The sequence below is a fragment of the Cololabis saira genome, chromosome 8 (genome assembly GCF_033807715.1).
Source record: "Cololabis saira isolate AMF1-May2022 chromosome 8, fColSai1.1, whole genome shotgun sequence".
Classification (NCBI taxonomy): domain Eukaryota; kingdom Metazoa; phylum Chordata; class Actinopteri; order Beloniformes; family Belonidae; genus Cololabis; species Cololabis saira.
Window position 1 is genome coordinate 46,795,613 of NC_084594.1, and position 27,500 is coordinate 46,823,112.

At 42.7% G+C, this 27,500-nt stretch overlaps 2 protein-coding genes across 2 annotated transcripts; one reads left to right on the top strand and one right to left on the bottom strand.

Annotated features, from left to right (window-relative positions):
* Positions 1 to 7,077: 7,077 nt before the first annotated feature.
* Positions 7,078 to 24,208, bottom strand: arfrp1 (ADP-ribosylation factor related protein 1). The gene is made up of 7 exons (XM_061728155.1): positions 23,906 to 24,208; positions 15,384 to 15,471; positions 15,122 to 15,204; positions 11,699 to 11,780; positions 11,548 to 11,618; positions 10,683 to 10,783; positions 7,078 to 9,565 (listed from the first exon to the last, which is right to left on the bottom strand). The coding sequence occupies exons 1-7, from the start codon at positions 23,996 to 23,998 to the stop codon at positions 9,478 to 9,480; spliced, it is 606 nt and encodes a 201-aa protein (XP_061584139.1). The 5' UTR covers positions 23,999 to 24,208; the 3' UTR covers positions 7,078 to 9,477.
* On the top strand, positions 19,352 to 21,100 carry LOC133449076 (dynein heavy chain-like; the record flags this gene model as incomplete). Its single annotated transcript, XM_061728208.1, has 2 exons — positions 19,352 to 20,536; positions 21,089 to 21,100. Coding segments are annotated over 2 exons (1,197 nt in total), but the record flags the coding sequence as incomplete, so codon positions are not given.
* Positions 24,209 to 27,500: the final 3,292 nt, after the last annotated feature.

Below are 27,500 nucleotides of genomic sequence, written 5' to 3' on the forward strand. Positions count from 1 at the left end.
TCCCTCCCTTCCTTCCTTCCTTCCTTCCTTCCTTCCTTCCTTCCTTCCTTCCTTCCTTCCTTCCTTCCTTCCTTCCTTCCTTCCTTCCTTCCTCCCTTCCTCCCTCCCTCCCTCCCTCCCTCCCTCACCTCCCTCCCTCCCTCTCCTTCCTTCCTTCCTTCCTTCCTTCCTTCCTTCCTTCCTTCCTTCCTTCCTTCCTTCCTTCCTTCCTTCCTTCCTTCCTTCCTTCTCCCTTCTTCCCTTCCTCCTTCCTTCCTTGACCCGTAGACAGCACCAGGGTTAATGTGTTCAACCACTGCAATGCACTTTTCATACTTCGTGCACTTTAATTTTGAAATTGAATGTAATGAGTTCTACCCTGGACTGTATCTGTGTGAGGATCGTGTGAGTGACGACTGCTCCTCTAAGAGACTTGTTTTAACATTTCATTTATTGTTTTGGGTGTAATGATAATAAAGACGTTGGATTAATCACAAATGAAAAACATTCAACCCAGCTGACAACCTCCCCAGAAGTGTTTGCTCCGATGTTATTGATCTGAACTGTTGCATAGTCTGATTGTGCAATGCAAAAGGATTAAATGAAAAACAAGGAAATAAAATCAAACATGTTTATCTAAAAAGAACATGGAAGCAAAGCTTGTTAGAATAATAAACACATCACGTTAAGGTGATATTTTTCACGTTATTACAATATACAAACTTATCACGTTATAACGTGATAATTTATTGTTCTAAACAATAAAATGTTCACGTTGTAACGTGATACTGATATTTCTTTTTTTTGGGGTGGCAGCACTACGCTTCCGTAATTTTATGGAACTGCACTTTTTATTTTTATTTTCATCTCTATTTTTTATTTTTTATCCTTATATGAGTGTTTGATTTTGAAACACCTGAAAGCTGCTCAAGCACGGAGGTAGAAAGATGAGCATTGGAGTGTGTGGCAGGGTGGAGGTGCAGCCACTCAGGTTGATTAGGGCACAGGTGTGTCCCATCAACCTCTCCACCCTGCCTGCCTTCATAAGGCGTGGCTGCACAGCAGCAAGAGGTCTCAAGGAGACAGAAGGGAGTGGGAATATCCAGTTATCACCTCAGAAGAACAAACAGCAACAACTGATAAAGATAAAGCAGAGTTATTAGCTAAAGCTGTTGCAAAAGTACACAGTGTGGGAAACTTAACAGAGGAAGGGAGAACGAGAAGAGAAATGAACTTGAGAATATTAGATATGAGGGAAGATGGAGGGGGGGTATGGATGACTGTCTTACAATGGCTGAGCTTGTGAGAGCGGTTAATAAAGCAAAACCTTCAGCTCCAGGTGGAGATCAGGTCAGCTATGTAATGTTGAAAAACCTTGGACCAAATGGGATGGCTAAAATGTTACATTTGTATAACAGAGTGTGGAAGGAAGGGAAGCTGCCAAGCGTGTGGAAGGAAGCAGTGGTAATTCCAATTAGGAAGCCTGGGAAAGATCCTTGTAAACCATCAAGCTACAGGCCGATTGCATTAACTTCCAATATGTGCAAGATTATGGAAAGAATGGTTACAGAAAGATTAACTTACTACCTTGAGAAGAGAGGTTTGCTGACAAGCTGTCAAAGTGGTTTTAGAAAAGGTAGGAGTACTATGGATGCAGTAGTAAGACTTGAAAATGAGATTAGAAGGGCACAAGCAAATAAAGAATCAGTAGTGGTAGTCTTTTTTGATATTGAAAAAGCCTACGATATTTAGTGGAGAGAAGGTTTGATGATCAAATTACATGGGATGGGAGTTGGAGGAGAACCTTTAACTGGATAAAGAATTTTTTATTTGACAGGAAATTACAGGTCCGAATAGGATGTGAGATGTCGAACAAATATATGGTTGGGAATGGGACTCCGCAAGGAAGTGTTATTAGTCCTCTACTGTTCATATTCATGATAAATGATGTTTTTTCAAATTTTCCATCAGATATTGGCACTTCACTTTTTGCTGATGATGGGGCACTCTGGAAAAGAGGAAGGAATTTGGAGTATATAGTGAGTAAAGTTCAATCAGCAATTGATGGGGTAACAGAGTGGGGGTTGGATTGGGGATGTCGATTTTCTGTGGAAAAAACTCAGTCAGTTATTTTCACCAGGAAAAGAAGGGTGGAAGAGAAGCTATATATGTATGGAAAAGAGCTGAAAGAGTTGGATCATTTAAATATTTGGGAGTGATATTTGACTCTAAATTGATGTGGGTAGACCACATAAAGAAAGTAGAGGACAAATGTAAAAAAGTAATAAATGTCTTGAGGTGTTTGACAGGAAGGGAATGGGGGCAAGTTGTGCTTCGTTAAAGACAATCTATGTAGCTATGATAAGATCAGTTATTGACTATGGTTGCATTGTTTATGGATCAGCAGCAGCGTCCCTTTTAAAAAAGGTGGATATAATTCAAGCGAAGGCACTACGGATATGCAGTGGGGCTTTTAGAACAACTCCAGTATGTGCACTACAAGTAGAACTGGAAGAAATGCCATTAGCATTAAGAAGAAAACAGTTGATGAGCAATTATTGGGCATCGTTACAGGGACATGGTGAGTCTCACCCTACAAAAAGAGTTTTAAAGGAGTGCTGGGAGTTTGGAAAAAGTAAGAAAGATGACTTTGGTAGGGTGGGGAATGACATTGCTAAAGAGCTTGGTGTCGGGGAGATGAAGTTAAGTCCAACTGTGGTATATCCATTAATGCCCCCATGGAGGATGATATGGCCATATGTAGACTGTTGGAATTAAAGGGAAAGAGACAAGAGATTGATCTGGCAAATGCAGCAACTCAGTATTTTAAAACAGAGTACAGTGATTTTATTGAAATATATACGGATGGAGCTAAACAACCGGAGACTGGAGTGACTGGTTTTGGAATAGTTGTTCCTTCAAAGAATATAGAAATGAATAGAAGAACGTCAGACCATTTAGCAGTCTACACAGTAGAGATGCTGGGTGTGCTTATTGCTTTAAAATGGGTGGAAAAGATTCAAGTTAAAAAAATAGTGATTTGTACAGATTCATCTGCAGTTTTAACTAGTATGAGATCGTCTCATTCAAAGAGTCGTCAAGGTCTGCTGTATGAGGTCCTTCAGTCAGCCACAAGATCAGTTTTAAAGGGAAGTGACATTAAGTTTTTATGGGTCCCTGCTCATGTTGGAGTTAAGGGAAATGAGATGGCAGACAGGATGGCCAAGAAGGCAATACAGAAAACGGTGGTAGAAATGAATGTGAATATTAGCAAGTCTGAAGTTAAAAGTGTGATCTGGGAAAAAGTGAATTTAATGTAGCAAGAAAAATGGAGCAACGAGGTCAAAGGAGCATCTATATAATATTCAAGAGAGCACTAGAATGAAAAGGGTGGGTAGTGGGAAAAGAAGAGAAGAAATTGTATTGACAAGGCTAAGATTAGGGCATAGTGCCCTAAACAAAAACTTGAAGGTTATAGGGAAACATCAGAATGGTTTGTGTGAAGAGTGTCAAGAAGATGAGACAATAGAGCATGTTTTACTGAGTTGTAGGAAATATGAGATGGAAAGGGAGACTATGAACAATAAATTGAGAGGATTGGGAGAACAGGAATTTAATATTAAAAGTCTGTTAGGAATGCAGAATAGAAAACATGTGAAAGCATTAATTGAGTTTTTAAGAGACACAGAGTTATTTGAAAGAATATAGTAAAACAAAGAATGAGTGTATGAATCTGTTTCAGTAGTCTGGACCATGAAAATGATCCAGAAGAGGGCGGTAATGCACCGGAAAAAACTGGATGCCAACCGCCAATAAACCTCAAGAAGAAGAAGAAGAAGAAGAAGAAGCAAGAGGTCTCTGCTGAAGGTGCTGGTGGATGTGTGTCTGCAGTGAAGGAGTAAATAAAACCGGTTCCTGTACAAAACCCTGTGTCCTCTCTGTCCTGTCGGTCGGACCCCCGTAGCACTAGCCCTGCTACACTGGCGCCCAACGTGGGGTCCGACAGGATGGAGGGATGCGGGGAGCGGACCCTGGAGGCGCTGGCCCAGGCGCTGGCAGACCTGGCAGCCCTGCTGCAGGGCCAGGGGGAGCAGCAGCTCTCAGCGCTGGAGGCGCCACCAGCGCTGTTGGCGCCGCAGCCGGCAGGCCGTGAGGCGGAGGCTGCGGGCCGCCAAGCAACGGCTCCCGAGGCGGCCCCAGCAGTGGCGGCACCCGCAGCGCGACCCACCCCGGCGCCACGCCGGAGGTTCGTCACGGAGGCGGAGGTCGCGGAGACGGAGGTCGCGGAGACGGAGGTCGCGGAGACGGAGGTCGCGGAGACGGAGGTCGCGGAGACGGAGACAGACCAGCTGCTGGAGCAGTGCTGCGTCATGTGACATGTTCTAAACACAGCAGCTAATCTACATCAGGACGGAAAAACAAGAGAATGGAAGTTTTTATCAACCTGATTAAAATGTTGTGGTGGGACCTTCAGAGAGCTGTGGACAGATGCATGTCCATAGACCTCAACACACGACACACGGACTGGAAGTTACTGCTGCTTAACGTGGATCTACAAGCTGCTGAATCATGGCGGGACTTATGGCGCTTTTCCACTAGTACCTACTCAGCATGACTCCACTCGGTTTGGTTCTTCTCCACCAGGGGTCTAACGTGAGTAGATACTTTACTGTATCTATTCTGAGGTTCTAAGCTGCTGAGTCAGCTGTATCTGACATCATCACACTACAGGCCACCGATTGGTCGGGGGGTTGGAGTCAGACGTCTGAGTCAGGAGGAGGAAATCAGAGAAAGAGACTCTGACGGATTCTTGTTCATTTTATTCAACCAGCAACAGCAGCAAAAGTCTGTTTCATGATCCAACTCTGAGGTGCAGATGTTCATAAACCTGGTGCTGAGGAGAGAATTAAAAAGGGATCTAGACGGAGATAAGGAACGACCAGATCTACCAGGAGCTCTGTCTCTTCATAGCTGCTCACGGCTCCAGCTGACTTTTCAGCAGCGCAGAGACAAAATAAATTAAAAAGCGTCACCGCTTGAATCTTCTTTCACTCTCATTTTTTAACTTGATATCAAACACAAGCCACAGATCCAGCAGCACATCTATCATCTCCTCCAGGTTCTACATCTTTAGTGTTGTTGTCTTCTTCCTTTAGATACGCAATCAAATACGTCACAGCAGCTTCTCCAACCTCCTACTTCTGATCTGGGTGTTGAAAAGAAACAAGGGCAAGTCGAGTTGGGCTGAGTAGGTTCTAGTAAACTTAGGGCAAATGATAAATATAAACTATGACCAAGAGCAGCTTCTCCTGTAAATCCTCTATATCACATGCTTTTGTTGGAATTGATCTCTGTAATACCTTTTATTTTGATTTATTGTGATGTATTGTAAAAAAGGGTAGGCATCATATAAGCTACGGCTTCAGTCTACACCTTTTTTGGTTCATTTATTTATGTATCCAGCTTTACTGTGGTGCATGTTTTGATTCACTAATGGACCAAATAAAATTAACTAACTAACTAGTGTAAAAGTGCCATTAGTGTCGTCACTATTATTGGTAATTAAAAAAAGATGTGGTGAAAGCAGGTGTGAGATCTTGTTGATCTGAGGTTGTATTTGTCCTCACAATCACCATACTATTTCATTTTTACACTAAAGGATTATTAGATAAGCAATGTTTTTGTGGACAGTTGGAAGAATAAACAGCGACATATAGTTTGAAAGTAATCAATATTTTTATGTGTTTTCTGTAAACATTAAGGGTCATGTTGTTTCATGTGTTGGGAGAAGGTGAGAGGAAGAGTGAGTTCAGACTGGTTCAGTGTGAGGATGGAGACTCCCGTCCTCTTCCACGTCCACCTATTCCTGCTGGATTCCTGTTCAGACCCACTCTAACGTGACAGACTGTGTTTCCATGCATCAATAACTCTTTAAAACCAGAATATTAGCAATAACCCGAATTTGCACGGCCATGTAAACACCAATAACCCCTTTGAATAACCCGAATTTGCTCATATTCAGGTTTTTAAAAACCCGAATATGAGCCCTGGGTTACTCCTTTTAAAACCTGAATATTGCGTCATGTAAACACCAAACAGAATATCCCCATCAAACGGAACAGGAATGTGTTTTCTGCACATGCTCTGTTCACAAGGAATCCTGGTCTTTTGAGTCCAGGAAGTTCTTCTAAACACGGAGAAACCAAGACCAGGAGGAGACTAATCACTTCATAAATGTAATGAAGGATATGAACATTTCTGCATTTGTAGACGGTAGAAAGTACCGGGATAGAAGATTTACAAGAAGGTGAGAGAAAAGTTGTGTGAAGCAGCATTTGTTTTGAATTTGGATACAGGAAGAAGAAGCAGAAATGACGGTAATTGTGTCATCACGTTCTCCGTGCGTCGCTGGTTTGATCCAGATATCCTGAATGATTAATTACCATGTAAACGGAATATTCCCAATGTTTCAGTAACCGGAATATTAGCAATTACCCGAATTCTGACTGCATGTAAACGTAGTGATTGTTGGTCAGGGTTTATTCACATCACGTTATTCACTTCCTCTCAGTTTAAACATCTCAACTACGTGTCCCTTTAAATGACTGATCCATACAGGACACAATAAACCAGTTTAATGCAAATGTGACAAACATCAGGAGGGACGACCTGACGACTGTGGGACTGATCCGGGGGATCCGGGTCTGCACCGGTCCAGAACCAGAACCAGAACCAGAACCGGGAGCAGCTTCAACACAGCAGCCGTCTGCACTGCAAAAACTCACAATCTTAACAAGAATATTGGTCTTATTTCTAGTTAAAATGTCTCATTTTTAGTCAAAAACTCTCATTACACTTAAAACACGAGTCATTACCAGGAAAAATAACTTGTTAATTGACAATTTTCACCTGTTTCAAGTGGATTTTCACTTAAAATAAGTAGAAAAATCTGCCAGTGGAACAAGATTTATCTTCTCATTACAAGCAAAGAAATCTTGTTCCACTGGCAGATTTTTCTACTTATTTTAAGTGAAAATCCACTTGAAACAGGTGAAAATTGTCAATTAACAAGTTATTTTTCTGGTTATGACTCTTGTTTTAAGTGTAATGAGAGTTTTTGACTAAAATGAGACATTTTAACTAGAAATAAGACAAATATTGTAGTTTTTGCAGTGTGAGTCTCCAGCCAAGCAAACATTTGGAAAAAAAGGCTGAAAAGACTGAAGTTTCATTAGCTGCATGGAAGTATTTAGAGGTGAAGGGGCTGAAGCTGCAGAGGTTTAGATTCCCTGATCAAGTGTCAGGAAGAACAGACCCCTGGATCACCTTTAACATTCATTTAGATCATCTTCTTCTCCTCTCATGTGCAGGCTGGCGCCCCCTTGTGGGTCTTAGTAGTAGATGAGAGCAAACAACCCCCCCCCCCCCCTATAGCTATTAGGGTTGAAACAAGCACTGCTACACATCCATCAGGAAACCATCTCAGATCAGTCTGGGATTAACCATGGAGCATTCTCAGCCTGACCACCAGCGTGGAGATGGTTCTGTTCCTCAGGAGACGTCACCGTCCAGGGGAATTCACCCCCAAGTCAGACTAGGAAGTACTTAAAGAAATAAATACACCCCGTTACATCTCACAACCTACAGGCCTCACTGACAACGCTGAAGGTTCAGTTAGCAGAAGACTGAACAAATGTGGTCTGCTTGGAAGGTACTGTCAGAAAGCATCTTCAGTCAATCAGTCAATCAATCAATCAATGGATTATTCTGACAGCTAGAGCTGGTTCATGTGACAGGGCAATGATCACAAACATCAGCAAATCTAAAGATTCTGGGTTCTGATTAAGGGTCAATGACGTGATGCCTATATTTTCTGAAAAACTGATTTTTTCTTCAATTCAAAAAAGGTTTAAAGGAGCTTGAGGCTCCTTTTAAGAAATGAGACTCTCTAGCGCCACCCTTCACCAGGACGGCCGTTGGGGGTACTGCAGCCAACAGTGAAGCCGGCACGGGAGAACGGGGAGAACGTGCATGCAGCGTCATGTGACGTCACATCCACAGGACAGCGCGGGAAATTCGGGACCGAATTGCAGCACATTTTGCAGCACACAGCCTGTTCAAGGCAACGGAGAGAAACACTAGAGGAATCATTCTTTTGGGTTTGGAACGCTTCATCTGACATTATTACTAGAAAACTTAAAACGTATACAAATTCTTTTCAGAAATCCTGCCTCAAGCTCCTTTAAATGGATAAGAAGATACCAGATATATGAACTACCTGTCCCACATATGGAGTCACTTGAATTTTACAAAAAATACTAGTTATTTGGGATTTTGCTGTTGTTTTAAGCGTCAAACACGTGAAAACTTTTTTGAAATCACTCTAAATGTATTTAAATCAATCTTCTTCTATTTGGCATGATTTCTGAAGTGTCTTGTAGTGTGTAAGATTGCAACACATTTGTATTTATATTTCCATCATAATATACAAACAAAGTTTGACTGATGTCCATTTTATGAAATATCATGTGGCGCGACCATTAAAAAAACAACCATTTCTGTATAATACTGAAAACTTGTAAAAAAAAAAGATGTAAAGATGTTAAGGAAATTAATTTATTTTAATATGAATCATGGTTGCACCACAAGTTTTTTTAAGGCTAGTGCCAATTCATCTTGACAAAAAACTCAAAAAATTGACCTGTTGAAAATCCTTATTGGTCATTGACCCTTAACCAAAGTACTGTCAGTTACTACAAGCTACTGAATCATGGATGTACACCGTATCGCCCACAGCGGGTTTTCTTTTTTGCTTAAATAACGACAGTTAAAAAAAAAGAAAGAAGAAAAAAAAAGAATATTTTGTTGTTAATCTGAGGTCCTTTACACCAAATACTAAGATCCAACACAATCAGATTATTTGTATCATATCTTTACACACACTCTCAAAGAAGTAGAATAGCGAGAGGGCGTAGTAACTTCTGCACGTCTGTACATGTAGTCATCTCTTCTCTGCATCTCTCCCAGCAACAGTTTCCATGGTGACGTGTCTGATGAGAGTTCAGGAGAGTTCAGGAGAGTTCAGGAGAGTTCAGGTGAGTTCAGGAGAGTTCCGGTGAGTTCCCCTGCGTACGGCTGCAGCCGTGCTGACGTCACAGAGAACACACTCACAATCCCGTGTGATCTGGACCTGCGGCTCGTCTCAGTCTCTAACGTGGAACTGAGAGCTGCAACCACCCCGGCTGAAGAAGAGGGGACGCAGACGGAGGGGGAAACACTTAACGATGAGGAGAGATTAATGTGAGCACCTGATTAGAGCCTGAAGTATTTCATGTGTGCAGACTGTCAGAGATGTGAGTCTGCAGCGGTGCTGGTGAGGAAACGTCCGTCAGACTGTAATCAAGTCCTAAAGAGTTGAGTCCTGGGAAACAGGGCCGATACGTCATCAGTTCCAGGTCCACAGGGACGTGCCGGAGCGCCGGGGGAAGTGGGGCCGTCTTATGTGATGTCCTTCTGTCGGGGTGGACGGTGAATGTTCCTCACGACGCACTTCACCATCCACTCAATCCCTTCGTTTACGCCGTCCCTGCAGGAGAGCAAGAGGGAAACACGTCACCTGTAGGACCTGGAGACGAGCTGGTTTTTAAGTAGAGGTTTAACTACAGTTCACTTAAAGCCTGAAGCACACGAGCCTGCATGTTCTGGCTCTCTGGAAAACGCCTAGAGAAAAACATCTGTTGTATTAGACGCTATATAAATAAAATTGAATTGAATTGAGCCTGTTGAAGGAAGACTGATCACATCCAAGATGAAAACATTCATTAAGAGGACAATCGTCTGGTGGGGGTTCTAGCAGACAAGTCCTTGTTAGGATGACCCTATAGTCCAGGGGTCGGCAACCCAAAATGTTTTAGAGCCATATTGGACCAAAAACACAAAAAACAAATATGTCTGGAGCCGCAAAAAATGAAAAGTCTTGTATCAGCCTTAGAATGAAGACAACACATGCTGCATGTTTCTATATTAGTTATAACTGGGGGAAGATTTTTTTTTTCATTATGCACTTCAAGAAAAAGTCGAAATGTTGAGAAAAAAGTCGAAATGTTGAGAAAAAAGTAAAAATGTTGAGATTAATGTTGAAGTACAATCTTGAGAAAAAAGTTGAAACGTCGAGAGAAAAAAGTCGAAACGTCGAGATTAAAAAGGAAAGGAAAAAGGAAGAAAAAAAGAGAAAAAAAAGGAAGAAAAAAAGGAAAAAAAAGAAAAAAAGGAAAAAAAGGTCAAACATTTTTGAAAAAGCTCCAGGGAGCCACTAGCGTGTCTAGAGCCGCGGGTTGCCGACCCCTGATCTAAGGGATCTGTCCGGTATGTATTCAGTCAGCATGTCAACTATGTAGGAGGGAGCTAAGCCATTCATAGATTTAAAGACAAGAAGAAGTACTTTACAATCTACTCTTTGTTTAATAGGGAGCCAGTGCAGAGAGGATAAAACAGGAGTGATGTGTTTATACCTCCTGGTTTCTGTTAGAATTCTGGCTGCAGCATTTTGAATAAGCTGGAGTTTATGTAACACTTGCTTTGTCAGTCCTGCAAAAAGTGCATTGCAATAATCTAATCTAGTGGAGATAAAGCATGAAGCAGCTGTTCAGAGTCTGATTGTTAGTTTAGATGTATTTGTGAGCTGATAGAAGCAGCAGTCTTACCCTGTGAGGGCCGTGCACGGCTGCACCAGGCAGTCACGTTTCCCGATCTTCGGGGCGCTGTCGCTGAAGGCTGTTTTGATGTCCGACACCGACAAACAGTCCTGGGAAGAGAAGCAGCACCGTACATGAGCAACAGCACTGCAGCAGCAACAACAACAACACAGGGACCACCTGAAAACACTTTATTATGTTTAACCATCAAATGCCTTTTTCTTTTTTTCTTCTTTTTTTTCCTTCCTTTTTCCTTTTTAATCTCGACATTTCAACTTTTTTCTCTCGACATTTCAACTTTTTTCTCAACATTTCGACTTTTTTCTCGACATTTCGACTTTCTTCTCAACATTTCGACTTTTTTCTCAACATTTCGACTTCTTTCTCAACATTTCGACTTTTTTCTTTCGACATTTCGACTTTTTTCTCAAAATTTGGACTTTTTTCTCGACATTTTGACTTTTTTCTCAAAATTTGGACTTTTTTCTCGACATTTTGACTTTTTTCTCAACATTTCCACTTTTTCCTCAACATTTCCACTTTTTCCTCAACATTTCCACTTTTTCCTCAACATTTCCACTTTTTTCTCGACATTTCGCCTTTTGCCTTCATTCTAAGGCTGATACAAGACTTTTAATTTTTTGCGGCTCCAGACATATTTGTTTTTGTTTTTGGTCCAATATGGCTCTTTCTACATTTTGGGTTGCCGACCCCTGGTCTAAAGGATCAGAAAACAGTGAATAGTATTCAGTGGAAACTTCTAATTGCAAGTGATGTTCAAATGAAAGAGTTTAAATGTATAAATAAATAAAACAGAAAAAGTATACTCCAGTAAGAAATGGAAGGTGAAAACTCTGGGTGAGTGGGTTCTTACCGACACGTCCTGCTTGTTGGCCAGAACCAGGAGTGGAACGCCTTCCAAGGTGTCGCTGCTGATCATTTTCTCTGGAGGGAACAGAAGTAGCAGTTAGTTCCTCCACAGGACCAGCTCACTGATTTACATGAGAAGAGGAGGGGTCACTCACCAAAGGCCTCCTTTGACTCTGACAGGCGTTCCTCATCTGTGGAATCAATAACGTAGATGACCCCGTGGGACTCGGCGTAGTACTGCAAGTACAGGGAAACGGACAGATGTGGTCATGTAGGACTCAGGAGGGGGATCATGGGAACCCTATAATGTAATCATTTCCTGAAAATGGAATACAATTTGCACTTAACTCAATCAAAAATGTAATAAAACCCAATAATGTAATAATTTCACCAATAATGTAATAAAATATCCTGACTGATATTGTAATAACATTTTTACCGATAATGTAATACTTTATTACATTATTGGGAATTTATTACATTTTCAGGTGGGTTGATACTTGACAAATAACAAATTATATATATATATATATATATATATATATATACACATATATATATATATATATGTTCATTTTCAGTCCAGAGTTCTACATTTTGTGTTTTAAGTATCTAAGAATGTTTTATACGCTGGATTTGAAACAACTGAATGACTATTGGGTTAAATTGCAGACTTTGAGTACCATGTAATAAATTCCCAATAACACCTGCAACAACATCTGCAACAACATCTGCAACAACATCTGCAACAACATCTGCAACAACATCTGCAGCAACACCTGCAGCAACATCTGCAGTAACACCTGCAACAACATCTGCAGCAACATCTGCAGCAACACCTGCAGCAACACCTGCAACAACATCTGCAGCAACATCTGCAGCAACACCTGCAGCAACATCTGCAGCAACACCTGCAGCAACATCTGCAGTAACACCTGCAGCAACATCTGCAGCAACACCTGCAGCAACATCTGCAGTAACACCTGCAACAACACCTGCAGCAACACCTGCAGCAACACCTGCAACAACATCTGCAGCAACATCTGCAGCAACACCTGCAGCAACATCTGCAGTAACACCTGCAACAACACCTGCAGCAACACCTGCAGCAACACCTGCAGCAACATCTGCAGCAACATCTGCGGCAACACCTGCGGCAACACCTGCAACAACATCTGCAGCAACATCTGCAGCAACATCTGCAGCAACACCTGCAGCAACATCTGCAGCAACACCTGCAGCAACATCTGCAGCAACACCTGCAGCAACACCTGCAGCAACATCTGCAGCAACACCTGCAGCAACATCTGCAGCAACATCTGCAGCAACATCTGCAGCAACATCTGCAGCAACATCTGCAGCAACATCTGCAGCAACACCTGCAGCAACACCTGCAGCAACACCTGCAGCAACATCTGCAGCAACATCTGCAGCAACATCTGCAGCAACATCTGCAGCAACATCTGCAGCAACATCTGCAGCAACATCTGCAGCAACACCTGCAGCAACATCTGCAGCAACATCTGCAGCAACATCTGCAGAGCTGCCGGCAGACGTTTACAGCCCAATTTCACATGTTGATTCAATGGTCAAATCAAAAACTGAGAGTGTCGTTAAGCCGACGCCATGTTAGTGCAAACTACTGGTTGCTTAAGGGCCAATCCCAATACACCCCCTACTTTACCACTAGCCCTCCCTCACTACCACTACCCCGAAAAATTAAACCACAGATTTTGGGGCACTTGTAATCTTCCCAGGGGCCTGTACCATTACCCCCCCTACTCCTACTTTTCAGCACCACCCCTACATTTTGCTTGCTACGTCACTGCGTGGTTTACGTTCGGGTACGTAAGCGACTGCGTAGTTACGTTTGCACATACGTCACACCATATCAGGAAGCCCAGAGATAAAAGCCGTTTTAATTTCACCTGTAGCGCTGTTGCCACTTTATTAAGTTTTAATATTTTTTCAGGTGTAAAAGTAACCGTTAAGATCCCCAACCTGGGCTCAGTCTATCCAAATAACGACTGTTAAGAAATTTGATCCGATGTTTTCGGGGGATGAGAAGAGCCACCGGCTCGGGAGCTGATTTATGGTTACACGTTAAATCAACGCAGAGCCTACGGCGTAGGTTACAGCGCGCGTCGCCCCGTAACCTACGCCGTAGGCTCTGCGTTGGTGTAACGCGGAACCATAAATCAGCCTTTATTCTGGCGAGATCTGAAGATACAACGCAACAACGTGCAAGCGAGTGATTATGTACATTCACTGAGTGAATATTATGAAAGTAAAATATATATTTCTCGCTAGAAATGTAATCAAAACGCATTTTTATGCAGAAACTAACTCAAAATATTGATTTTATTCACTAAAAAATAAGAAATGTCCGTCATGTTTTTTCGTTTGATTCAGTCTGCAAATGATGACGTAAAGCATTCTGGGAAATTTCTCTAGTCCTTGGTCAGCTGGTCAGCATCTGAAATCCCTCGCTGTGAATGCTAGATTGATACTCCCTAACCCTCGTTTTCTTCACTACCCCTAGATGAAAAGAGGAATTGGGACACCACTTCCCTCACGGGAACGCGCAAAATTTAGGGTTAGGGCTGAAAAGTAGGACTAGGGGGGGGATTGGGACTGGGCCTTTGTAAAGTAGGATGAAGGTTACGGATGAGGAGGTGTTAATGGCTAGCCACTGGTAGAGATGCACCGATCGGGATCGGCAACCGATCGGGATCGGCAACCGTCGGCAACTGATTGGGATCGGCTGATAACGCCCCTATCGGTTTTGATCGGAGTTTTCAAAATAATAGTTCAAAACGGGCCGATCAGATGGCCTTTACAACAACAAACCGCCGCCAGCGCGTGCGTTCCCACACGTCAGACCCAGGAGTCCCAAGGCTGCGTGACCGGCCTCGCCGCTATGGGAGCTTTACACTATCCGAAAAGGACAACACATTTTCAGTTTGCAAAGTGTGTGCAAAGGAAATCCCCCGAGGAGGAATGTTATAAAAGAATTTCAACACAGCGACGCTGATAAGACATTTGAAAGTTTCTCAAGTCAAGGACTATATAAAGAAAAGGAGCGTGCAGCAACGCTGCTAACTCATCTGTAACAGACACCTAGAAACGACAGCAGCAACAGCAAGAAAAATAAAGAACTACAGGACTGTCTCAGAAAATTAGAATTTTGTGATAAAGTTCTTTATTTTCTGTAATGCAATTAAAAAAACAAAAATGTCATACATTCTGGATTCATTACAAATCAACTGAAATATTGCAAGCCTTTTATTATTCTAATATTGCTGATCATGGCTTACAGTTTAAGATTAAGATTCCCAGAATATTCTAATTTTTTGAGATAGGATATTTGAGTTTTCTTAAGCTGTAAGCCATGATCAGCAATATTAAAATAATAAAAGGCTTGCAATATTCCAGTTGACATTTTTGTTTTTGTAATTGCATTACAGAAAATCACAATATTCTAATTTTCTGAGACAGTCCTGTATATTATATTTGACAGAGTGATATCCTCATATGAGTGATGCTGAGACGTGGTTGGCTCTTATTCCGTAACTCACTTTGTCCCACAAAGACTGCAGCTCTTCCTGACCTCCCAGATCCCAGAACATGAGACGAGCCTTGCCCACGTCGATGGTTCCAACTGTGAGGGAGAAGCAGAGATCCGTCAGGGACAGGGACAGGGACAGGGACAGGGACAGGGACAGGGACAGGGACAGGGACAGGGACAGGGACAGGGACAGGGACAGGAACAAAGGTTGTGCAGAAGGTTGTACCGGCGTGGAACCGGAGACCCCGCGCTCCCACTGCAGCTACACTTACTGTTTAGGCCCACCGTGGTGGTGATCTTTGACAGATTCATTCCCTTGTAGTTTTTACTGAACTTTGTCTTCGTTTGTTCCAGAAAGGTCTGCAGAAGAACAAAGACAAACACACCAGTCAGAAACAGGAACAGGAAACAAGGCAGCTCAATCGCCATGGAAACAGCAGACAAGGATTCTTTCTGTTTTCGAAAATAAGTCCAATATTTATAACAACATAATAATGTCCAGGTGTTTTCTATCACCTTCACATGAATAATAATAATAATAATAATAATAATAATAATGTTATAAAAGGTATATTAGGAGTTATTTTGTTGATATATGTGATCAGCTTCATCTCATTGGGAAAGCCATTTAATCGACTTCCTTGCGAACAATAAAACAGGAAACGGTACAATCCTCAATTCACTCTTTCATTATTTGATAGAAAACCCTAAACAACAGCGTTATAGTCATTTTTGTTTACTCTTGATATTTTATTGTTCTGTTGCTGACTGTATGAACACAATTCAAAGCGCGTATTTTTAACGTGATTCAAGACATCAGTCAGTATTTGGACCGCCGCAGTTCAAAACAAGAATGACGCATAAATGTTACATTTTTACAACATCCACTGGTTTCATGTGTGAGATTACATTTATGGAGCAAATCGATGAGCAGAAGGTGGTGACGGCTCTTCTTACTAGTTTAGGCTGCACACAGTTTTGTTGTGAATAGTTTACTTTTGGTAGAATCAAGTGGAATTTTTAATGATATTTAGGAGAAAGATTAGTAAAAGAAAAATCAACAAACATGTCTCAAAATGTTTTTAAAGTTGTATGAAAAAATACAACTTTAACATTTTTTTTTTTTTAAGGAGCATGAGGCAGGATTGAGGCAGGATTTTTTTTTTTTTTTTTTTTTTTTTTTTTACCTTGTCTGCACACATATTATTGATTGATACCATGACGGTAGAAACCAAAAGTGTATATATGTGCATTATTACTATATGTAATATATACATATATATACGCACACATATGCGTACACATACATAAATATACACATACAAACCCAGTGTTTTTTTTTTTTTTTTTTTTTTTTTTTTTTTTTGGGGGGGGGGGGGGGGTGGGGTGACGACATCCACTGCCAATCCAGGAAGCAGGAACACACGGAGACACACGTCAAGCACTGGAAATCTGCAACAAAAAAAACCACAAACAAAGCACGAAACCGGCACGGAGCCATCCAAAACACGAACAGCAATCGACCTAAATCTTGAGATCTGATCGCAGTCTGAGCTAAGCTATCGCTACCGCTACCTAAACCCAAAAACTAGAGAGCCAGCATGCAGGTGAACAAGCCAGTGTGTATGTCTATGTGTGTGTGTGTGTATGTATATGATCATGCATGTATGTGTGTGTGTGTGTGTGTGTGTGTGTGTGTGTGTGTGTGTATGCATGTGACTAAATGACTATATGTGTGTGTGTGTGTGTGTGTGTAATAAACCAAACAAAGCTCCACCTGAAGTGTATCTTTAGTGGGGGAGGGGGGGGAGCAACCCCGCCACCCGCGAGACCAGAGGCCGACAAGGAAGAGCCCGGAACCCAGGCCACCGGCAACCCCACAGAGGGGAGAAGTAGGAGGGAGGCAACCCACCGCCTGCGAGGCCCCCCCCCCCACCCGGCGGCGGCCGAGGGGGCCCGCGGGCGGGGCCCCCACGGCGCGGAAAGAAGCAGCCAGGGATCCCGCGGCGGCGGACCGCGACCCAGGCAATCCCCGGCCACCCGGTCCGGGCCGGACACGCGGCCAGGAGGCCCTCACCCTTCAGGCCAACGACCCCCACCCGGCAGGGGGCCAGCCTGCCCGGAGAGACAGAGCCGCCCCGGCCGCCGACGCCGGCAGGCGCACCCGTCCCCCACGAAAGTGGCCCTCCAAGACCAGAGGGGCGCCCCGCCGTAGAGGCAGCGGGGGGGACCGGAGACGGGCCCGGAGAGAGGGAACCCCCCAACAAGGCGACACCCGCGCAGGCCCGACAACGGAGGGCCCCAGACCCAGGCATCCCATTCATTCATCCATTCACCTATTCGATACCTATACTAATAATAATATAATATACTATACATAATAATAATAATAATAATACTAATAATAATACTAATAATAATAATAATAATAATAATAACCATCTTTGTATAAAATAATATTGATAAATTATTAAGTTTTTGATGTCCTGCCAATGGAGGCTCAAATCCTCCATGGCAGGACCCTTCCATACCGCATTCCCACCGACACAGACATACAATCACGCACCGTTTCCCCCTCCCCGGGGGGATCCAGCACCGCCAGAAGGCACCCCAGGCTGCACGGCGGGCCCCGCCAGGCCCGGGTAACCCGACCCACCCGTCCCAGGCCCAGGCCGGTGAGGGAACGCGGGCGATGTGGGACCCCCTCCCGCCCCTTGTGTTGAGTGCATGTGATTAATGCCATAAAAACAGGGAGGAGGGAGGGCCAAGTATCGATTGACACAGACCCCCCCCCCTCCCGAACTACGTGTCCTTGTCAAATGTATTTATTAAGTGTTGAATGTGCAGTGTCTATTTTGCTGTTAAAACCGTGAGGCGGGGAGTGCCAGGCCCCGCGGGACAGTGCCCCCCACGACCCGGACCCCCCCGCCTTTCGCCTATGTGCGTATGAATCGTGTAGGGGGGCAAGAGGGGGAGCGGAGGCCGAAGCCAGGAAGCAGGACCAGCAAAGCCGGCCCTGATAAGACACCCGCGTCCCCCCACCGGCCGTCCAGTAGACGGGGGCCGGCCCCCCGAGCCGGGCAAGGGCCCCACCGCACCTCCAAGGGCGCCCCCGGCGCCGCCGGAGCCCCCAGACGGAGGGGGAAACGGTCCAACATCCTCCCATTCATACTGACAACATAAGACATAGATACCTGGGAATGGTGCCACCCCGCCGCCGCGCCCGCCCGTGCACCCCCCGGTCAGGGGAGGCCCGCTTGAGGCAGGATTTATGAAAAAAATTTGTATACATTTTAAGTTTTCTAGTAATAATCTCAGATGAAGCGTTCCAAACCAAAAAGAATGATTCCTCTAGTGTATCTCTCTGTTGCCTTGAACAGGCTGTGTGCTGCAAAATGTGCTGCAATTCGGGCCCAAATTTCCCGCGCTGGGCTGCGGATGTGACGTCACATGACGCTGCATGCACGTTCTCCCCGTTCTCCCGTGCCGGCTTCACTGTTGGCTGCAGTACCCCCAACGGCCGTCGTGGCGAAGGGTGGCGCTAGAGAGTCTCATTTCTTAAAAGGAGCCTCATGCTCCTTTAATTCTAAAAGCTTATGAAAAAAAATCACTTCCAGGCACACACGGATTTTGTACCATTATTATTGTGTTGTGTTAAATCCAGATCAGAGCTGGATTCACCACGGCTCGCTCTTCCCTGAAACATGGATGACGGGCCGACTAAACTACCAACTACTATCACCATCACTCCTAACTACTCATATCCTCTTGTACCTCACTAATCGCAATAAATAGCTTGCCAGTCACTGACAAAGTACTGCTAAAAACTCTATGTCACTATCAACATGTCTACTTTCTTTATGAATAAATGTGTGTTTTTGTGACTCTTAAGCATTCTGCGTTTCTGGACATGTGTTCAGCTGACGTTAAGCTTCATGGAGTTGTATTATACGTACAGTATTTATGTATCTATATCTCTGTTAATATATATTGATTTATAGTTATATGTACATATGTAGATATATAGATTTATAGTATTTTTATGTCTATAATTGGAGGTAAATATATGAACCAGTGTATATACAGCATATCTACTCTTATATAGTTATTAAGTATATTGTTATACCATTGCTGTGTATTGTTCTCTATTATATTGTACTTTTATAGTAAAGTAATGATATTGTAATACTATGCATTAGTACTCCAGTACTACAGTACTACAGTCCTACAGTACTACAGTACTACAGTCCTACAGTACTCCAGTACTCCAGTCCTCCAGTACTCCAGTCCTCCAGTCCTACAGTACTCCAGTCCTACAGTACTCCAGTACTCCAGTACTCCAGTACTCCAGTACTCCAGTACTCCAGTACTCCAGTACTCCAGTACTACAGTCCTACAGTACTCCAGTACTCCAGTCCTACAGTCCTCCAGTACTCCAGTACTCCAGTACTCCAGTACTCCAGTCCTCCAGTACTACAGTACTCCAGTACTCCAGTACTCCAGTACTCCAGTACTCCAGTACTCCAGTACTCCAGTCCTCCAGTACTACAGTACTCCAGTCCTACAGTCCTACAGTCCTACAGTCCTCCAGTCCTACAGTACTCCAGTACTCCAGTACTACAGTACTACAGTACTCCAGTACTCCAGTACTCCAGTCCTCCAGTACTACAGTACTCCAGTCCTACAGTACTCCAGTCCTACAGTACTCCAGTCCTACAGTACTCCAGTCCTACAGTACTCCAGTACTCCAGTACTACAGTACTCCAGTACTCCAGTACTCCAGTCCTCCAGTACTACAGTACTCCAGTCCTACAGTACTCCAGTCCTACAGTACTCCAGTCCTACAGTACTCCAGTACTCCAGTACTACAGTACTCCAGTACTCCAGTACTCCAGTCCTCCAGTCCTACAGTACTCCAGTCCTGCAGTACTCCAGTCCTACAGTCCTCCAGTACTCCAGTACTACAGTACTCCAGTACTCCAGTACTCCAGTCCTCCAGTCCTACAGTACTCCAGTCCTGCAGTACTCCAGTCCTACAGTCCTCCAGTCCTACAGTACTCCAGTCCTACAGTACTCCAGTACTCCAGTACTCCAGTACTCCAGTACTCCAGTCCTACAGTACTCCAGTACTCCAGTACTACAGTACTACAGTACTCCAGTACTCCAGTCCTCCAGTCCTACAGTACTCCAGTCCTACAGTACTCCAGTCCTACAGTACTACAGTACTCCAGTACTCCAGTACTCCAGTACTCCAGTACTCCAGTACTCCAGTACTCCAGTACTCCAGTACTCCAGTCCTACAGTACTCCAGTACTCCAGTACTCCAGTACTCCAGTACTCCAGTACTCCAGTACTCCAGTACTCCAGTACTCCAGTACTCCAGTACTCCAGTACTCCAGTCCTACAGTACTCCAGTAGCTCCCAGGTCAGAGCAGCAGCTCTGGGGGGACCAGTACTCCAGTACTCCAGTACTCCAGTCCTACAGTACTACAGTACTCCAGTCCTACAGTACTCCAGTACTCCAGTACTCCAGTACTCCAGTACTCCAGTAGCTCCCAGGTCAGAGCAGCAGCTCTGGGGGGACCAGTACTCCAGTACTCCAGTACTCCAGTCCTACAGTACTACAGTACTCCAGTCCTACAGTACTCCAGTACTCCAGTACTCCAGTACTCCAGTACTCCAGTAGCTCCCAGGTCAGAGCAGCAGCTCTGGGGGGACCAGTACTCCAGTACTCCAGTACTCCAGTCCTACAGTACTACAGTACTCCAGTCCTACAGTACTACAGTCCTACAGTACTCCAGTACTCCAGTAGCTCCCAGGTGAAAGCAGCAGCTCTGGGGGGACCAGTACTCCAGTACTCTGGGGGGACCGAGCCTCTTCAGTTCCAGCTCTGGAATAAACTCCCTGGGACTTACGTGCATCTCTGACCTGGCCCTTTATCTTTATCTTTATCTAAACTGAAAACATATTTATTCAGGGCGGCTTTTAATACCCAGTACTGTGGCGACACTTTTTTATACTTTGGTTTTCATGGTATGTTTTATTCACCTTAAACTTAAACTTAAACTTTATTTATTTGTATAGCGCCAAATCATACAATATAAAATGCAACACATGGTGCTTTACATGCAGAATAAAATAACAATAAAAAACACAATTTAAAACATTCCATACGACCCCACCCCCCACGCGTACACACACACTCACTCACACTCATATACCTGTGCACACACTCACACGCCCACACCGACACACACACACACACACACACACACACACACACACACACACACACACACACAAACACAGTAAGTGGACTGGTGACATGGCTTAGCACTAACGATCCAGGTGAGGAAAACACTACCTATGGGTGGCCGTCCACACCGAGAGGCATCACCGACCACGACCACAAGGAGTATCGCCACAGAGACCCCCCCAACCCGGACAGACCGGGGCAGACCCCACACAGAAGGTGGAGTCCCACCCCCAGCTACCCAGGCCTGAGGGATCCCCATGACGACACCCCCATGGGCGGAGCAGGCACACCTCCCAGTGTGGACGACCCCCCTGAGGAAACACTGGAGCTAAAAACTAAAAGATTAAAAGAAAGTAAGAAATGCCTAAAAGTATAAAATTTTAGAGAAATCTATATAAAACTTAAGATGAATAATAAATAACATAAAGTAAAAAGTCACTAAAATGGATTAAAGTTTTAGAGATGATAAAAGAGCTAAAGAAGTACACACAATAAATAGCTAAAAACACTAGGTAAATGAGATCAGATAAAAGCCAAACTAAAAAGGTGCGTCTTGAGCCTCCTTTTAAAAATATCAACGTTCTCTGCGGCCCTGAGGTTCTCTGGCAGGCTGTTCCATAAATAAGGGCCATAATGGCTGAATGCAGCCTCACCGTGGGTTTTGGTCGCGGTTCGGGGAATGGTTAAAAGGCCGGTGCCAGAGGACCTCAGGGTCCGTGAGGGTTGATACAGTAAAAGCAGATCAGATAAATAAGATGGCCCAAGACCGTTAAGACACTTAAAAACCAGTAAAAGAACCTTAAAATCAATCCTGAAACGGACGGGGAGCCAATGCAGCGATTTTAAAACAGGTGTAATGTGCTCCCGCCCTCTGGTCCTCGTCAGCACGCGAGCGGCTGAGTTCTGTAATAGCTGTAAGTTCTTAATACTCTTTTTAGGAAGACCAGAGAGCAGGGCATTACAATAATCTAAACGACTAGAGATAAAAGCATCAGCACCTCCGTGCTGGCCTGAGAGAGAAACGGGCGGACTCTGGCTATGTTCTTAAGATGGTAAAAACCTATTTTCGTGATATTCTTTATGTGTGGAATAAAAGTGAGCTCAGAGTCAAAAATAACACCCAGGTTCTTTACACGTTGCGAAGGTTTAAAATCTTGTAGTTTTGGTAAAAGTTTCTCTCTCCGGCCTTCAGGACCAATAACTAAAACCTCTGTTTTGTCCTGGTTGAGCTGTAGGAAATTATCTGCCATCCATGACTTAATATCTAAAATACAGTTAAAAAGGGCATCAAGTGGCCCTGTGTCATCAGGAGACACGGCGATGTACAGCTGTGTGTCGTCAGCGTAGCTGTGGAAGCTGATGCCGTGTCTCCTGATGACGTCCCCCAAGGGAAGCATGTAAAGGTTAAAAAGAAGCGGACCTAAAATTGACCCTTGGGGGACCCCACACTTAATTTCATGCATTCTGGAGGAACATGTATCCAAACTTACAAAGAAAGATCGATCTGTGAGATAGGAGCGGAACCAGTTAAAAACAGCACCAGAGAGGCCCACCAGGTGCTTCAGTCTGTTTAATAAAATGTGATGGTCTACTGTATCGAAGGCGGCACTAAGATCCAGTAGAACCAAGACTGTCAGTTTGCGGTTATCTAAATTGCACCTGATGTCATTTAAAATCTTTAAAAGGGCTGTCTCGGTGCTGTGGTTCATCCTAAAGCCAGACTGAAATTTCTCTGAAATATTGTTTCTTATTAAAAAATAATTTACTTGGTTAAAAACCAGCTTTTCTAAAATCTTACTTAAAAAGGGTAAGTTGGATACAGGTCTGTAGTTATTAAAAATGCTGTGATCTAAATTACTCTTCTTCAGAAGGGGCTTCACCACCGCCATTTTAAAGGCGGCAGGGAAGACACCCGTCTGAAGAGAGTAATTTATTATATTTAAAATATGTTCCTCAAAGAATTCATAAAATGTCTTTAAAAGTGATGTGGGAATGGGATCTAAACCTGTAGGTTGATGTAAGGTGCTATAGAAATAAAGTACATTTACATTTACCTTTGTGTCTGTGAAGCGTCTTTGAGATCTTTTAAAAGCGCTCTATAAATAAAATGTATTATTATTATTATTATTATTATTATTATTATTATTATTATTATTAATTAAATGGTCAAATATGTTTGAACATATGATATGCTTTATATGATATATTGTGAATAAAATATGGGTTTGTGAAATTCGTACATACTTGATTTTATTTACAATTTGAACAGCGTTACAACTTTTTTTGTAAATACTTCATACTTGTTTGAAAATGCAAGCAACTTGGCAGCATTGTGTGCTTTTATCTCGGCTAAAGGCTGATTTATGGTTCCGCGTTACATCGACGGCGTACCCTACGCCGTAGGTCTGCGTCGGTGTGACGCGGAACCATAAATCAGCCTTAACGCAGCAGCATGCTAGGCTACTTGGAGGGATGTGTAACGATCAAAGACTCGGTTTGTAATCAGAGAACGAGGACAGAGCCGGAGCTTGAACGTACCGTCTTCCCGGCGTTGTCCAGGCCCAGGATCAGGACGCAGTACTCGTCCTTCTGGAACATGTACTTGTACAATCCTGACAACAAAGTGTACATGTTGGAAACTATAGACACACAGAGCTAGCGCGAATCAGAGGACAAAAACAGCGCTAGGGCTCTCATTTTAAACTAAGTACACATTCAAAAACGGAAGAAACAAAAAAAACAAGTGGAAAAAAATGTAAATAGGATTTTAAAACAGTGGAGAGAGTTGGAAACGATCTGCTTTCCTGTTGTGATGCAGTAAACACACAAGTGACGCTACGTGTCATGTCGCAGAGGATTATGGGAAATGTAGTGTATTGTGGGGGGTTTGACCTGCGCGGAGAGGCACTCAAAACTACATTTCCCAAGAAACTAACGGTGGGAGGGATTTTTTTTCTTCTCCTAAAATCTTTATTGAAGTTGGATCACAGAAATGAAAATTTTACTTTACTACTTACCGTGATCCACAAAAGACGCAATTTCTTCCAAGTCTGTGTGGTTCCTTCTTCGAAATAGACGCAGTCGGTTGCACAATCGTTTTAAAGTCCTTATACTGATAATAATTCCATGCTGATGTGCCAAAAGATTAAGTATTTCCTTATTTGTGAAACTGATATTTCACAAGATGCTCAATATTCCTCATTTTAACACAGGGAGAAGAAGCTCTTCCTGTTTCTCTTCCTGAGTTCTCATAAATTACCACTTTATTCTCATAATATTACGACTTTATTCTCCTAATATTACGACTTTATTCTCGTAATATGACAACTTTATTCTCGTAATATTACGACTTTATTCTCATAATAGCTATTATGACTTTATTCTCGTAATATTACGACTTTATTATCATAATAGCTATTATGACTTTATTCTCGTAATATTACGGCTTTATTCTCATATTATTATGACTTTATTATCATAATTTCATTTTTTTTGTCTTAGTTTGGCCGAAACAAAATACCTTTTTTGATATTCTGAAATTCTATTTCACAAAAAAGATGATAAGTAATTGCTGATATTATTAATATTATTATGATATATACAGTACTCGAGTTGTGAAAAAAAAAATCAGGGGGATGGTGGATTTGATCATATGGGGACAGATAATTTGTGGTGATTACAAATAATATAATATATTACAAATAATAGCAGTGACCAAAACACCTGCAGAAATACTGCAGGAATGACATAGCAGCAGTTAAATGCAGCCTTCTGTAAGCTTTAAATATCCACTGGGCTTACATCAAATACATCAAAACACAACAATAAAAAACACTTTTCTGAACTTATCAATATGACTCTGTCCTTCACAGGATAAGTAACATGGATCACTGCAAAAACTCACAATCTTAACAAGAATATTTGTCTTATTTCTAGTTAAAGTGTCTCATTTTAGTAAAAGAAAAATCTCATTACACTTAAAACAAGACTCATCACTGGAAAAAACAACAATTTTCACCTGTTTCAAGTAGATTTTCACTTGAAATAAGTAGAAAAATCTGCCAGTGGAACAAGATTTTTTTTGCTTGTAATAAGAAGATAAATCTTGTTCCACTGGCAGATTTTTCTACTTATTTCAAGTGAAAATTTACTTGAAACAGGTGAAAATTGTCAAATAAGTTATTTTTCTGGTGTTATTTTTCTGGTGATGACTCTAAATGTTGAAATAGCAGTAAAACCACATTCATTGATGAAATGACATAAGGGATGGAAAGGAGGGATGACAGTTTTACAGGGGGGATGATTTGGACCGTTTTTATTTCAGGGGGGATGATTTGGACCGTTTTTATTTCAGGGGGGATGATTTGGACCGTTTTTATTTCAGGGGGGGATGATTTGGACCGTTTTTATTTCAGGGGGGGATGCCATCCCCCCTCAACTCCAGTACTGGGTATATAAGATAATATTTTCTGTTTCATATTTTTTTATTGATGCAAAAGTAACAAAGGCACTTACATACGCCAGGGCACATTGGTGACAGAAATGAACATGGTTGTATGCATCAGAGAATTTAAATTTACATATTTTTTAAGAACAAATAACGATAATACAAAACAAGACTAAATAAACAATATAATAAAATAGACATAGTCTGTATGAAATAATTAACTGGGCATATAAACATAAGGATAGACAAAAAGTAAAGATCTTAAAAAAAAAAAAGAAAACCCAAGTAAAAAATTAAAAAATAAAAATAAATAAAAAGGGTGTGGGGTGTGGGAGTTAGGTTGTAGCAAAAAAGTCCATAAACGGTTGCCATTTATTATAGAATTTGTCCAAGTTTCCTCTTCTTGAGTATCTAATTTTTTTCTACTTTTAAAAGGGACATAACCTCGTTAATCCACTGTGTCCTGGAAGGAGCTGTCGTGGATTTCCAGTTAAGAAGGAGGTGGCGTTTAGCAATCACAGAGGTGAAAGCCATTACTTCCAATTCCTTAGTAGAATATCGGGTGTATTCCTCAGGAAGACCAAAAATGCCAATGTGTGATGAAGCCTCAATAGTTTTTGAAAATACCTTGGACATGGTGTCGAAGTAAACTTGCCAAAAATGTGTCAGGGCTGGACAAGAGAAAAACATATGCGAAAGATTACAAGGTGATCCTGCACATCTGTCGCAAACATCTACCATATTTGGGAAAATTCTTGCCAGCCTTGTCTTTGAATAATGACATCTAAATACAACTTTAAATTGTATCAAGGTCAAATGGGCACAAATGGATGTCCTGTGAATGACCGTCAGTGCAGCTTCCCACCAATATTGATCAAAAGCTAATCCTAGTTCACACTCCCAAGTCTCTTTTGTGCTAGTGGTCAAATAACCATCAAATGACTGAATAGAACTATACATTTTTGAAATTAAAGACCTTTGTAAAGGATTAAATTGCAAAAGGTCACCCCATGGCTGCTCAGGTGGAAGGTGAGGGAAGTTAGTTAACAAGGATTTGGCACAGTTCCTCACCTGGAAATCTCTAAAAAGATGGGAGGGTGGGAGATTGAATTCAGCAACCAGGTCTGTGAAAGAGCAAAAGACCCCTTCCTTATACAGATCCTTAAAACATTTCAGTCCCTTATCCTGCCATAGGGAGAAATTGGAGTCGGTAAATGTGGGTTTAAACACAGGATTTTTTACCAGTGGGGTTGCAACTGTGGGAGCAGTAAATTTAAACTGTTTCCTAAATGTGAACCATATCTCAAAGCGACACTACGTAACTTTTCCACCTTAATATAATATTTCATCATCATCATTGTGATGGTACATCAACTTCCAACAGGTTTAATGACACCTCTGTCATGGTCTGAGGGGTCTGTATCGCCTTCACTGGCACTATGTAACTTTGAGGAGCATGGTAGGAACCCTGCCACACTACTGGTAAAGAACTACCGCTTTTGTCCAAAGGAGACGCCAAACTCAACAAAAGCTGAAAGTTACGTTGTGCTGCTTTAAGGGTGGCGGTAACCACAGGGTTGCAGGTAAGGCCAGAGGGGTTTGCAGTGCCTGGACCAGTCAACAAAGCCGTAAGAGAAACCGGGGAACATGACTGTGCTTCCAGTTGACACCAAGGTATACAAGTAG